This window comes from Parambassis ranga, chromosome 18 (assembly GCF_900634625.1).
Source record: "Parambassis ranga chromosome 18, fParRan2.1, whole genome shotgun sequence".
Taxonomy (NCBI): Eukaryota; Metazoa; Chordata; class Actinopteri; family Ambassidae; genus Parambassis; species Parambassis ranga.
Window position 1 is genome coordinate 8956235 of NC_041038.1, and position 12264 is coordinate 8968498.

General features: G+C 42.8%; 1 protein-coding gene and 1 pseudogene across 1 annotated transcript; both read right to left on the reverse strand.

Annotated features, from left to right (window-relative positions):
- Positions 1-367: 367 nt before the first annotated feature.
- Positions 368-5490, reverse strand: LOC114450777 (carboxypeptidase Z-like). The gene is given in 12 exon segments (XM_028429156.1): positions 368-1256; positions 1327-1426; positions 1501-1640; positions 1739-1874; positions 2295-2453; positions 2553-2714; positions 2831-3066; positions 3143-3364; positions 4115-4489; positions 4839-4868; positions 5328-5340; positions 5342-5490. Coding segments are annotated over 12 exon segments (1992 nt in total). The 5' UTR covers positions 5402-5490; the 3' UTR covers positions 368-897.
- Positions 5491-7280: 1790 nt separating this feature from the next.
- On the reverse strand, positions 7281-12264 carry LOC114450795 (G-protein coupled receptor 26-like; annotated as a pseudogene).

The window sequence follows — 12264 nt, forward strand, 5'->3', positions numbered from 1 at the left end:
TTATTCGTAGTTCCTGTCCCATCCAGCAGGCCAGCTCATTCTTATCCTCTTACTCATTCATTTAACTCTGACACTGGTACAGGGAGACTCAGATGTAATATGTGTGGCTAAAATATCCTTTATATACTAACCAAAGTTCCACAGTGTACATGTTCATGTTATTTTCCTCATCTCTCATTTGACACTTACAAACTTGTGGTTAGAGAGCTCGCTTTCTCTCAGCTGCACTGCAACTTTATGGCTGTTTAAGGTGAAAAAAAAAGTTACAAATATCATATTTTCTGCAGTTTTTTTTATTTTAAAAGTACTAGTTGACAGGACGTGGAGTAAATTAAAAAGATGTACTTAACTGTGAACAAATATTTTGTTTTATATGTTTATATAGTTTATATTAAAATTTTTGCCAGAACATTTCGATCAAACTTACTCAGGGTACAGTGTGAATGCCACCGTCATAATTTAAGACAATATTGAAGCACTGAAGTATAAAAAAAAATAATTTAAGGTTAAAGATTTGTTTGATGAAATATTAAAAACTGTGTGATGCAGATTTTGTCAACATTAACTTTTTTTTAACCACAGTTTAATTGATAAAAAAATAACTGCAATACAATGAACCCTTCTGCACAGCTTTATGCAGATATTTGTTACATATTGCTGAGTGCATGATTGGAGTAAATAGGCCAGATGTTGTTTCAGCCTGCCCTCTAGTGGCCACCTCCAGACTGAACATCAAGATGAATTACTTTCTGTACTTCTGCTGTAACCCTGCCTTAAAACAAAAACCTTTATTCAGCCTATCGTGATCAGACAAAGCATAAAAGTGAGTAAAACTGTGCAAATTTATTACATGGTAGATAGGTTTGTTTGTATGCTGTTGTGTTCCTTGTTAAAGATTTAATATTTTTTGAGCAGCCAGGTGGGAGGAAGTCCTCCTGGCAGGACAAAGTAGTTCCACCACCAGGGCTTCTCTGCTCTCTCCTCATGGTTCTGAGTCACGGCGGCCATCGAGCTGTAGCGTTCGTACTGGTTAAAGGGGTCAAATCGCTCATAAGTGCCCATGGACGGGATGGTGTCCTCCTCTTCCTGTGTGTCAGACTCTAGAGGGGCTTTGGTCAACACAAAGTCCACCCGGCCTGCTGTCTTCATGTGTGGGGGCAGATGGACTTTCTTGGTAGCTCTGGCATAGCCCTTGGCAGAAGCGCTTATTATGTGGATGCCAGGGGTGAGGAGGCGCCAGTAGTCTCCATTTTCAGCTGCGTAAAGAGGAGGAGACTGAGTGTTTGGACTTATATTATTCTTATTCCATTTATCAACAGATATTACCTGTGGTGATGTCATGCCGTATTCCTCTGACTGATATCCTGGCACCTTTTATCGCTTTACCCTCCTCATCTTTAACGATACCTTTGATACCACGGTGGGCCTGAAGAACAACACAAGTCATTCACAAACAAACTGCCTGGTTTAACTTATCAAGCGACTGATAAAATGTCTTACTGCCTCCATGAATGTGAGTAAAGCTTCATGGTTTTCGTGCCAGGCCATAAAAAGCTCCTCTTCGGGTGGGAATTTATCACAACCCAGCTCCACTGTCACCTCAAAACAGTTAGTGTGAAGATAGTTGAAATCCTGCATACCTAAGCAGACACAATAAGAACACACTCTGCATTTTTAACTAGTCTTTCAGCGCCCTCTAGTGGTCCTATATTATACAGATATTGCTTTTCCAACTCACCGCCTGCAAAGCTGGACCACTGCGCTCCATTGATGATGCCTCTCTGGCTGTGAGTGTGAGACGGCCCGCACCGTGCGTTCTCATTGGACATTCTTTCATGGGTGTGTGCATATATTCCTGCAAGATATTTAAAAACCTACAAAAAAAAAGGTCAATTTAAATAAAATATTCTGTTTTTTTGGACAAATCTGTGACTCACTTGACCCTGCCTTCTTCCTGTTTTTATTATTATTGTTTCAGACAGGGGTTGTGTAGCCCCCAGCACATAAATGATAACTGTCTGCATCACCCTCCTCTGCTGTGGTTGTTAAATACAAGGACATGGCTGAGCTATACACATGTTCATTTGGCCTGAACAAAAACAATGCTTTATTTCCCCTTCATTTGTGTCTGAAGGAACCTGGTTACCTTATGTAGAGAAGACTGAAGCAAGGCGTCTGGACTTGTAGAGTTTTCTTGAAACTCTACAAGAAAACTCTACAAGTCCAGGCGCCTTGCTTCAATCTTCTCTACGTATGATGACCTGGATGACTGAGAATCTTCATCAACTGGTTACCTTATCGTCTGGTGTCGGGGAGAACATGTTATGCTCCAGTGGATGTTTGGACATATCATAAGGGTAAGACACCACCAGGTCCCCCTCATGGAAGTTAGCCGAGAGCACAAATGGGATGGAGCGGATCCACTTCATGACTGCATACGTCTCCGGTGCAACCTGTATTGCAGAACTTATTGATTAGCGACCTAAGGTTGGCACACAGAAGGACATGAACTATAACTGACTGACATAAATGGATGAGGATTCATACTGTACCTTACCAAACCAGTAATAGTCTGGGATAGGGACGTGATCGGTGCGGTAGCCCTTCTTTCTGCGCCGGCTGTAAACAATGGACGTCAAGTCTGGGAAGTTTCTGTTCAGGTCGAGGTTCTGGGCATTGTTCCGGCCGATGTTCCAGGACTCATATGTGCGAGCCTGAAGATTAGGGCATGTTGTTCTGAATTATGTCCAAATATCTATCTATGATACCAGGTAATAACACTGACAGACCAATATATCAGCCAGTATTAAGAGCATACATGAAAACTCACCTCCTCCTCCTCCTCATCACCGTAGTTGTTGTCACTGACTCCAACCACAGCCACCTCGTATCCATCAGGGTTCATGGAGGGAAGGATGTGGATGCGGGTGGTGTTGATGAGTGTCTGGATGCGCTCATTGCCCTGCAGATACTCTAAGCACAAGTACTGAGCCAAATAGATGAGCAGCTGGCGCCCCAGGACCTCATTTCCATGCATGTTGGCGATGTACTTCATCTCCGGCTCAACTGCAATTTAATATTTAACCACACCAGTAAGAACAGAGGAGGCACAGTTTACCCAGATCAACCTCACAGTACTCACGCAATTCATGTTCTCCAGGATTGTTTGAGAACTCGATGACAAGCAGCTCCTTTCCTTCCATGCTGCGACCGATGCTGTAGGTTTTGGCGATGTCCGAGCATTGTTCCTCAGTCTTCTTTAAGATGCTGATCATCTGAGCGTTGGAGTGATAGGTGAACTGCAGCGCTGTGGCAGAATCTGAAGGAGGCACTTCCATGAGGTCAAGGGGCTCTAGTTGCTGCTCTTCTGTAAAGAAAAACATCAGACACTGACTGGTCGCTTTTCAAGATGCTGCACATGTTCATGTATGCTGGAATGTTTATTGGCCTAAGATGGAAGGATGATCCACAGAAGCCAGTACGAGTTCTTAAACTACACATTCAGCTGCGATATGTATATAAGAAGCCTAAAACAGGCCACAGATCGTCAATGGCAACAGAGAGTTTCAAGGAATCAGCTGTGTCATCAGCTGTGTACTGGAGTTTTAGCCTGAGCATGTCAATCATATGACAGCGTCCTTTATTGACTACGTTACGTAGACAGTATGTCTGACATTTACAGCTGCTGCCACAAATCTGAACCACATTCTAAGAAGATAAAACCCTTTACAGTGCACCTCATTTTTTTGTGGTACGCTCAAATCGTTTCCTTGTGTGCAGAAGTTCCTGCTGCTCATCTGGTTCACACATGATGGTGCTGTAAGCAGCAGCATTGTCTTTTTTGACTTTAGCAATTTACAACCATTATTTTTGGAGAACACTGACACACTCTTTGTTGCTTTACTTTACTGCTTAGTGCTAATGAAAACACATAAATATCGGCCACGGGACCAGGTTTCAGTGGGGGTTTATGTGGAGAAAGTAAAGCAGTTTGAGGAAAGCCAGATGTGTGCAGACCAGATGCTCACAGAAGACTTTCTCTTTCAGGTGGAAACAAAGAGATGAAATAAGCCACAGATAAGGTGACAGTGAGGACACTGCACTGATTTCTCACCTCCGAGGCCCTCCAGTGGGTCATAGCACCCCTCCTGGTCGCTGACAAAGAAGCGATCACAGTCCAAGAAGTAGGGCCAGGCCATCTCTATACCATCAAAAGCGTGACTGCACTTTTTGCGCACAGCCTCACACGTGCTGCGACAGGGCTTCAGTACCATCGCCTTCTCGCAGCGTGGGGCCAACACAGAGCAGCCCAGCATGCGAATCTCAGGGTTACACTGACCGCCCAGCAGGGACTCGACCACGCTTATCAGCAAGTACTCGGCTCCGGCCTCGGCATCCTCACGGGTCTTGTGGCCGAGTATATTGGGGAACATTGTCTGAGCGTAGGCCATGTCTTCGCAGTAGGACAGCGCCACATCTGTGCATTTGGCTAAAGGGGAAAGTGATTGATTATGAGAGTGAGGAATGTCTTATTTTGCAGGATCAAGATCTCCATCTGTCACAGCACTTAATCACAAGCCTCACTGTGCTGTCCTCGGTCATCTAATGCTAAATGTTTCTATTATCTCTGGAAATTAGAATTTGAATAATTCATGCTGCAATAGATCATCTAAAAATACCCCAATGGCTTTTGGGCCAGATTCCATTAAGTCTACACCCAGTATAATTTATGATCTCATCCTTGTTGTTGTGAAAAACACAGATGATTTTATCTCAACTAAAACACAGCACATACCGTACATGACACAATTTTTCCTTTAATCTCAGGGGGAACTTACGTTTTTCTTCCACTGTAGGCCTGCACAGCCCTGAAAGACAACAACAGCAGCAATGTCATTAGCCGGCAACTGCCACTAGATGGCAGACTGGTTCCTGTAATTGCTCTGATGTGGCCTACAAAATATCTGCTTGATCAAAGTCTGTCTCGCTTCACTGGCTTTCTAAAATGCCTGTCAGTCTGCAAAGTTTCATAAAGTCACTGGAGGATTCACATTTTTACACATTGCTCATTAAAGTTGAAAAGCATGCCTTCATGTAGAGTATTAAAACCACTTGACAAGCCACATGCCAAGGGTCTAATCAGCTCTATAATCATCTTTAAGTTTCTAAAAAGTTACAGACAAACATGTATCTTTACGTTTACAGCATAACATGAGATCCTAGAAAAAGCCCACAGGATATATATATGACAGATGTCATGTTCAGTTCATACAGCAGGTCCACATGCAAACATCAAACATAAACTATGTAATCACATAAAACTTCACCTCGAAATCCTGGGGTCACACTGTGGAGGAGCACAAGACACGAGAACCAACATCTGCAGCAGGATCAGCAGCATTTTCTGACACTATATTCCATTTCGATGTGGCACCCTCACACACTCAGCCAGAGGGTGGGTGTGTGTGTGTGTGTGTAAATTTCCCAAGTCTGCAGAAATTCCCTCAGAAGTTCCCCTGTAAGCGGCTTTATTACAACATTACGGCCCAGCTCTCAAGTTACAAAGGAATGTCTGGGAGGTGAAGTGGGACATGCGCATGGAAACAGGATGCAGCTTTTTCACAGATATAGGGCAAATTGTGGGAATATTAAAGTCAAAAACAAGAGCAGAGTCAGTTTGATCTTTATGTTTATATAGAGGTTGAAACAAGGTCTTAATTTCTGTAGCTGAAACTAATAATAAAACTTAAATCCAGATTTTGATTAAATGGATTTTTGATTGATCCATTTAAGTTTTATACATTAGCTGTACATCCTACGTTGGCATGCTGATAGCTTTATCACACATAATGTTGTTATGAGCATGTGTTACTTATTCTGCTAATCTCTTCTTTAAGCTGGATCAAATTTGTATAATAGGAGGCCAGATTATTCATCATGCAGGCAGGCAAGCAGGCAGGGGACAGTGTGGAGTTATAATAAAAAATACTACTGTATCCTTCAGCTAAATCAGGAATATTGATTAGATCCTTAACATGGTCATGTATTATGCAAATTACTGCATGGCCCAGAAACTTAACGGAAATGACGAGCCCTATGGGAGAGATAACCCTCAATGGAAGCATGCATGTGCCTGCAAGGACAGATTTTGATCAAATGTCTCTGTGGGAAGTGGTGATGAAGAAAAGGTGTCTAAATTGATTCATCTCCTCTTCATCCTATCATCATCATAAAAAATATTATTCATCATACATTACAAGGCAAAATTCTACCATCTGCAGGTATGGTGAGAAAAATAATGCATTATATATATTTGGAGGTGTTAAGATTAAGCTTTAAAGACATTTTGAAAGTGAAGTCATTGCTGGCAAGCACACATTGTTGAGCCTCTGTGGCTCATCCTACAGACAAACTGAACAGATTTTAAGGACAGTAGGCTAATATTCAGTTGGAGTCGTGGGTCTGTGGTTTGTTTACCCTCTGATAGCTCTGATTTTGCTCCACTGGCATATAAAATATATTTTCAACCACTCACTCAGGACTCAGTCCTCTTAAACCTGAGCAGCTCTGACACATATTTCCTCTGCATACATTTTCCATTTGAGCAGTTTTAATTACCGGTTTCTCCTTTATCGAGTTCTGATGATTGGGGTTAATTAAGAGGTGCTAAAATAGTCTGGCCCTGGCTTGGGTACAGTGTTGAGCTGCTTTAGCTGGAGCTGCTTGAATTCAGAGAAGGCTGTGAGATTCCCTTCACTTGATGCAGCAAATAATGACCGCTGGTTCTGTTTCCATGCATACAATTAAACCAGAGTAAACTAATTTACAAACCGGACCTTTGACCCTACTCTTAAATTACACTAATGCTGCAGCTACAGAGGTTGTTTACGACACACCAGTCTTTTTATATGCTGCTTAGCACCATCTAAGATATATTAGAGCCATGATAGATGTAGCACAGTGTGACGCACACACAGGTGTGAAATGAGGTTAACTTTTTTAAGATTTCCCTATCCATGCATTTATCATCCAGATTCAACAATACTATGAAAACATTCGTATTTTAATAGGTTATAATTGACAGCTTTTATTGCACAAATACCACTAATAGCTAGTCACACTGCCAAAGAACAGCAAGTGGCTCACAGGAGGAAAAAATACATGTGAGTAAAATACATCCAAATAAACTGTTTTTTTAAAGCAGGCTATTCTATAGAACAGCTGACATAGATTATTCAAATCTGGCACAAACACCAAACAGTGTGTTTTAAAGCACTTTGAAACCATTCCTATGCTACATCACGTTGCTCCCCATTTATCTAGACAAATCAAAGGTTCCTGTACAGTGCAAAATATATAATAACATCGTGTAAATATCCATAGAAACATTATTCTTCAACCAACGTTGCAAAACGAAGCACAGTCGTACAAATGCATTTTCAGTTAATAAGTGAGATACCGAGTACATTCAATTACAAACTCGCACTTTAAAGGGCAAATCCGGTGCGATACTTTCTTACTGTCAGCAAAACCCATGAAAATATCAACAAAATGAATAACTCATGTTAAAAAATGAAGCAATTTCCCTTTGTAGTCAGGTGGTAGAGTGGTTAAAGCTACTGTGCAGAACGTTTGTCTCCCCCTTCAGGCCAAGAGAGTAATTACACAAACTGGTTCTTTGTTTATGCACCAGCTCACCTCCTACTGTCTGTGTACATTTTTTTTTTTTAATCTGAGAGACTAGCTTGCTAACAGATTAACATTGGTGTGGCTTTTCTGCACTGAGGGCAGATTTCAATTTCTGAACTACGGACCCTAAAAATGGCTTTCTACTGTTACACCATGGCAGGTATGTCTCCCTAGACACCTGAATAAAACACACCTGTATACAGAGAAATATACAGAGAGATGTACCTGCTGCTGCTAAGCTAATTTTGTATTATTTATGGCAAAGGCTTGAATGTTAAGAACAATGTATTCAAGTCCAATACTGCAGCTTTAAAGTCCCAGACACTTTAAACTGATACCAAATAACTAGCACCAACAGAGACGGTCAACTGGTAATAAAAAGTTGTATTTGAACACATCGCAAAGACTACAACCAACAGCTAGCATGTACACTCTGCACCTGCGTGAGAAGAAATGACTGTCCACACCAACAAATGGCAGTAGACTGAAAAAAAACAAGGAGAGGAGCATTTGGAATGACCTGTTTAACACGATCAAAAAAGGGGGTGCGACAAGTTGGACACAACTCAAACACATCATTAGCCCACACATCCAAAAAAAATAAATGGCAGGGTGAGGATGTGAGAAATATTTCACACACTTGTCTTTTCATGGAACTTGTTGACAGCATCAAAAATACATCTGTCACCTGACTTGTCCTTTAAATGATGGTGTAAATGTTAATTGCCTTTGGCTCCTGTAACTATAGTAGCTCTGAGAGAAGTAGACAAAGTGCATCAATATTCAGTGACTGACAAGACACTGCAAAGTAGTCTAACACGGTCGCTAACAGAACATGGCAATAATGTGCAGCAGCTGTGTCGGGTCCACCGTTCACCAATCACCCAGAAGAGTCCACCTGTCTTTGCGCTTTCTATTGGCTCCTGTCTGTGTGAGAGCAACTGATTAGAAAGTGGATGGTACGGTACAAAAGGCCACTTTTTACATGAAGGAAGGGCTCATCTCCAGCTGTGTGGTCCTTCAGTGTGGGATTAATCTGAGCCCATGACTGATTCCATGAAATTGATTGGTCTGATCTGTGTGTGTGTGTGTGTGTGCGGTTTGTGTGGCTCGCTGATGAATCACACATCCTCTGTTTACCAATACTGTCTGAGGCCAGTGTCTCCACATTGTTCCCGTCGCTCTCCGTCTGTCTTCCCTCACCAGTCTCCTTCATCTTTTTGCCGGTCCATCCTCCCCTCATTACCATCTTTCCATTCTCCTCCACCCACTATCTTCCTTATTGTTGCTCTTTTTCCGCCCTCCACCCACATCATGTCCCCCTCTTTTCCCTTCCTAACAATATCCTGTCCTCTTGCTCTCTTCATTCTTCTCCTCCACTGCCCACCTTCTTTCAAGAGGAAACCTTTATTTTTGGCCTGTATTGTAGTGTGTATCTGTCGTGTCTGTGCATTTGGCATTAGCTGATCCTCTGTAGACAGTAGTCGTTCTCCGTGTCTAAAGAGCTGTTATGGCCAGATGAAGGGTACAGGTCACGGCGAAGCAGCCTGTTGACGACGGTAACCAGGACTTTTTTGTACTGTTGACAGCAGGAGGGAGTAGGCAAAGGGGTCAGATGCAGCCTTGCTGTATGTCAGGCACTTACTGATGATTCCCCAGTGGCGGTTGATGTCCACGAAGGGAGGAGGCTCGGCCAACCTGAAGGGCATCAGCAGAAATATATGACTGAAGAAAGCACGTTGGTGCTTTTTGCTGGTGAGTTCTGAAAACTCAGGCACATTAGGGACTGTATGACAATTAACAGACACCTGTTTACCTGGTTAAATTAAGGCCAAACATATAAATTCACCCCACACAATTTCCTTTATAGTCTATAAAATGTACAGAAAATGAATTTAATTGTTTCCCAAGCTTAAAAATGTTGTATTGTATCTAAAATAAAAATAAAATTCTAAAAAACAAAAACTCAGCTATTTTAATAATCTTCATTACAGTACAATGAAAAGAACATTAGTCAAAAGTGCAACTAATGCTAGATGTGCTTTAAACTTTATAAAATATTACACCTTTTTTGTGCCACATTACATCAATTTAAGCACATGACAGATGGAAAAGTGTAAAAGAAGAACACATGTGGACATGGATGCGTCAATTAAACCATTAAATATCAACATATTTAATTGGTTAATTAAATCAAACCTTCCTTTGATTAACATAGATTAATATAGAAGCTGTTGCAGGATCAGTTGAAATTTATGATGCAGATGATTTTAATGTCCCTTATGTTCAGCAGGCTCAACTATAAGAAGACTATTCCAGTTCATGATGTGTTAAATGCTCATTTACGCATACATCATAAAACATATGTGCAGTAATCATCGGCAGTGGTGAGGTCAGAGGTTATTCCACCTGTTTTCCTGCCTGTATGTGAACACACCACCACAGATGGATCAGCATCAGCACCACATCTGGCAGGTCTAAGGGGCCAATGAAGCCCTTCCTCCTCTTTGTCTCCTGCATCTGTGGTTGTGTGTGTTTCACTGGAAGCAGCAGGGTAACGTGCTGTTCAGGTGAATAATGAGGCGTCACAGAAATGATCATTAAAATTATGGGCAGCGCGACGTGTTATCTAATGCTGTGACAGCTCTGTTTTGTATTGGTGTCATACTGATGCAGAGATGATTTTTATCACAGTGAGTTGTATTATATTAGATGAGCGGGGGCTGAGTTTTATTGTGTTGACTTACCTTGTAATTACATAAGGAGCAAAGCAGATGATAAATGAGCCGATGAAGATGCTGATCTTCTTTGTGGCTCTCTGCTTTCTCCTCCTTTGCTCAGTTAAACATCTTTGTTTCACACTGAAAACAGCAACAGACATTTAGGTTTTTGGTCAAATTATACATCATACAATGACATAACAGACACAGGCATGAGCTGAAGTACCTGGGGTGAATGTCGACCAGCAGGAACAGAGTCTGCATTGTGATTATGTCAATCCTCTTGCAGTGAAACCTGGCGACTTTCAGCACCTTCAGGTAGGTGAAACATAAGATGAGCAGGGACAGCATGAAGCTGGTGGCGTGGAAAACGATGGTGAAGACTGTGAACTTAATCCTGTCGCTGCCCTCGTCGCTCTGCTTCAGGGTGCAGGACGCGTAAACCTCGCTGTAGTCGACCAGGAGAAGAGCAGCGCTGTGAGGGAGAAGGTGAAGGAGTGCAGCCAGGAGTATCCCACCATGATCAGCGCGTCCTTGTAGCGCATTTAGTGGAGTAACTGAGTGGGAACACCACCGCTATCCACCGGTCTATGCTGAGAGCCGCCATGCTCAGCATGGTGTTTGCAGTCAGAAAAGTCTCCAGAAAGCTCACGGTGTGGCAAACACAATCTCCAAAGGGCTGCTGCCTCCTGATAATCCCCACCAAAGTGGCCGGCATGTTCAGGACCGTGATGAGAATGTTGCAGAAGGACAAGTTCATGGTGAAAACACCGGGCACCTGCCGGCGTATCTCGGTGCTGTGGACGAAACATAGCAGCACCAACAAGTTTGACAACAACGAGATGACCGCGACCACGACGATGAACAAAGCGAAAATGATTTCAGCAAAGTCCATGTCTCACTCCAGAAAGTCCGCGCTCTGGTTACCTGAGATCCACTTGAGATCAACCATGGTCGCTCATGACCCCCAAGAACCATCCACAGATTCTAGTGAAATCCTCGTGCGTCCGCGCGCCGCCGTCCTCTCCAACTTCCCGGAGCGCTATCCAGCGTGCTGAACCGCGCAGCAGCCGCTACCATCTCCCCTCTGCTTCAAACTTACCGAGTATCTCCCATCAACATCCAAACACGAGTGCGCGAGAACAGCGTGGCAGAGTGAGGCAAGGGCGCGCGTGGCATCTGCGAGCACCAGATCAGGGATCGGTACTGAGGACTGACTTTTACATAACACACCAAGAAGAAGCGCTGCTCGGCGCACAAAGCATCCCAACACGCACACACACCCTTGTCCCCTAATATGCTGTAAGCGTTTCCCGCACTGTTGACCTTAGTATGACTCCAGATAAATTTTTCACGCGTGACTTTCCTCTTTCGACTGCATCGATCAGGCCTTGCTCCAAATCTGAGTGGAGGCAAAAAAAAGGAAGAAGAGGGGCGCAGAGGAACCCGGCGGTGCGCTCCGGGATAATTGGAGACGCATCTGCCGTGACCAAATGGCACCAGGTGCACACGCGTGAGACACGAGGCAAATAGATCCTTTTCCTGAAATGAATTATTTATATCCCCACGCAGAATGTGTGTAGTGTCATAATTTGTGTGTCCGGTATGTAAAAATATACAACAGGCCTGACAATTGGAGAGAATGCTGCAGTCAGAATAAAATCACAGTTTGTTAGTGAGCAGCAGCGACATGAACCCCCTAACTTTTTACACCTTTTTGAATATTTATTGACTTATTGTTTAAAAATTTGTTGCGCAATTTATTACTAAAATGTTCCCTAAATCCCTGCAGGGGACATTCGTTATCTTTCTTCCTAATTGGATAATAAATTAAGGTTTCCACACTGATTCCTGC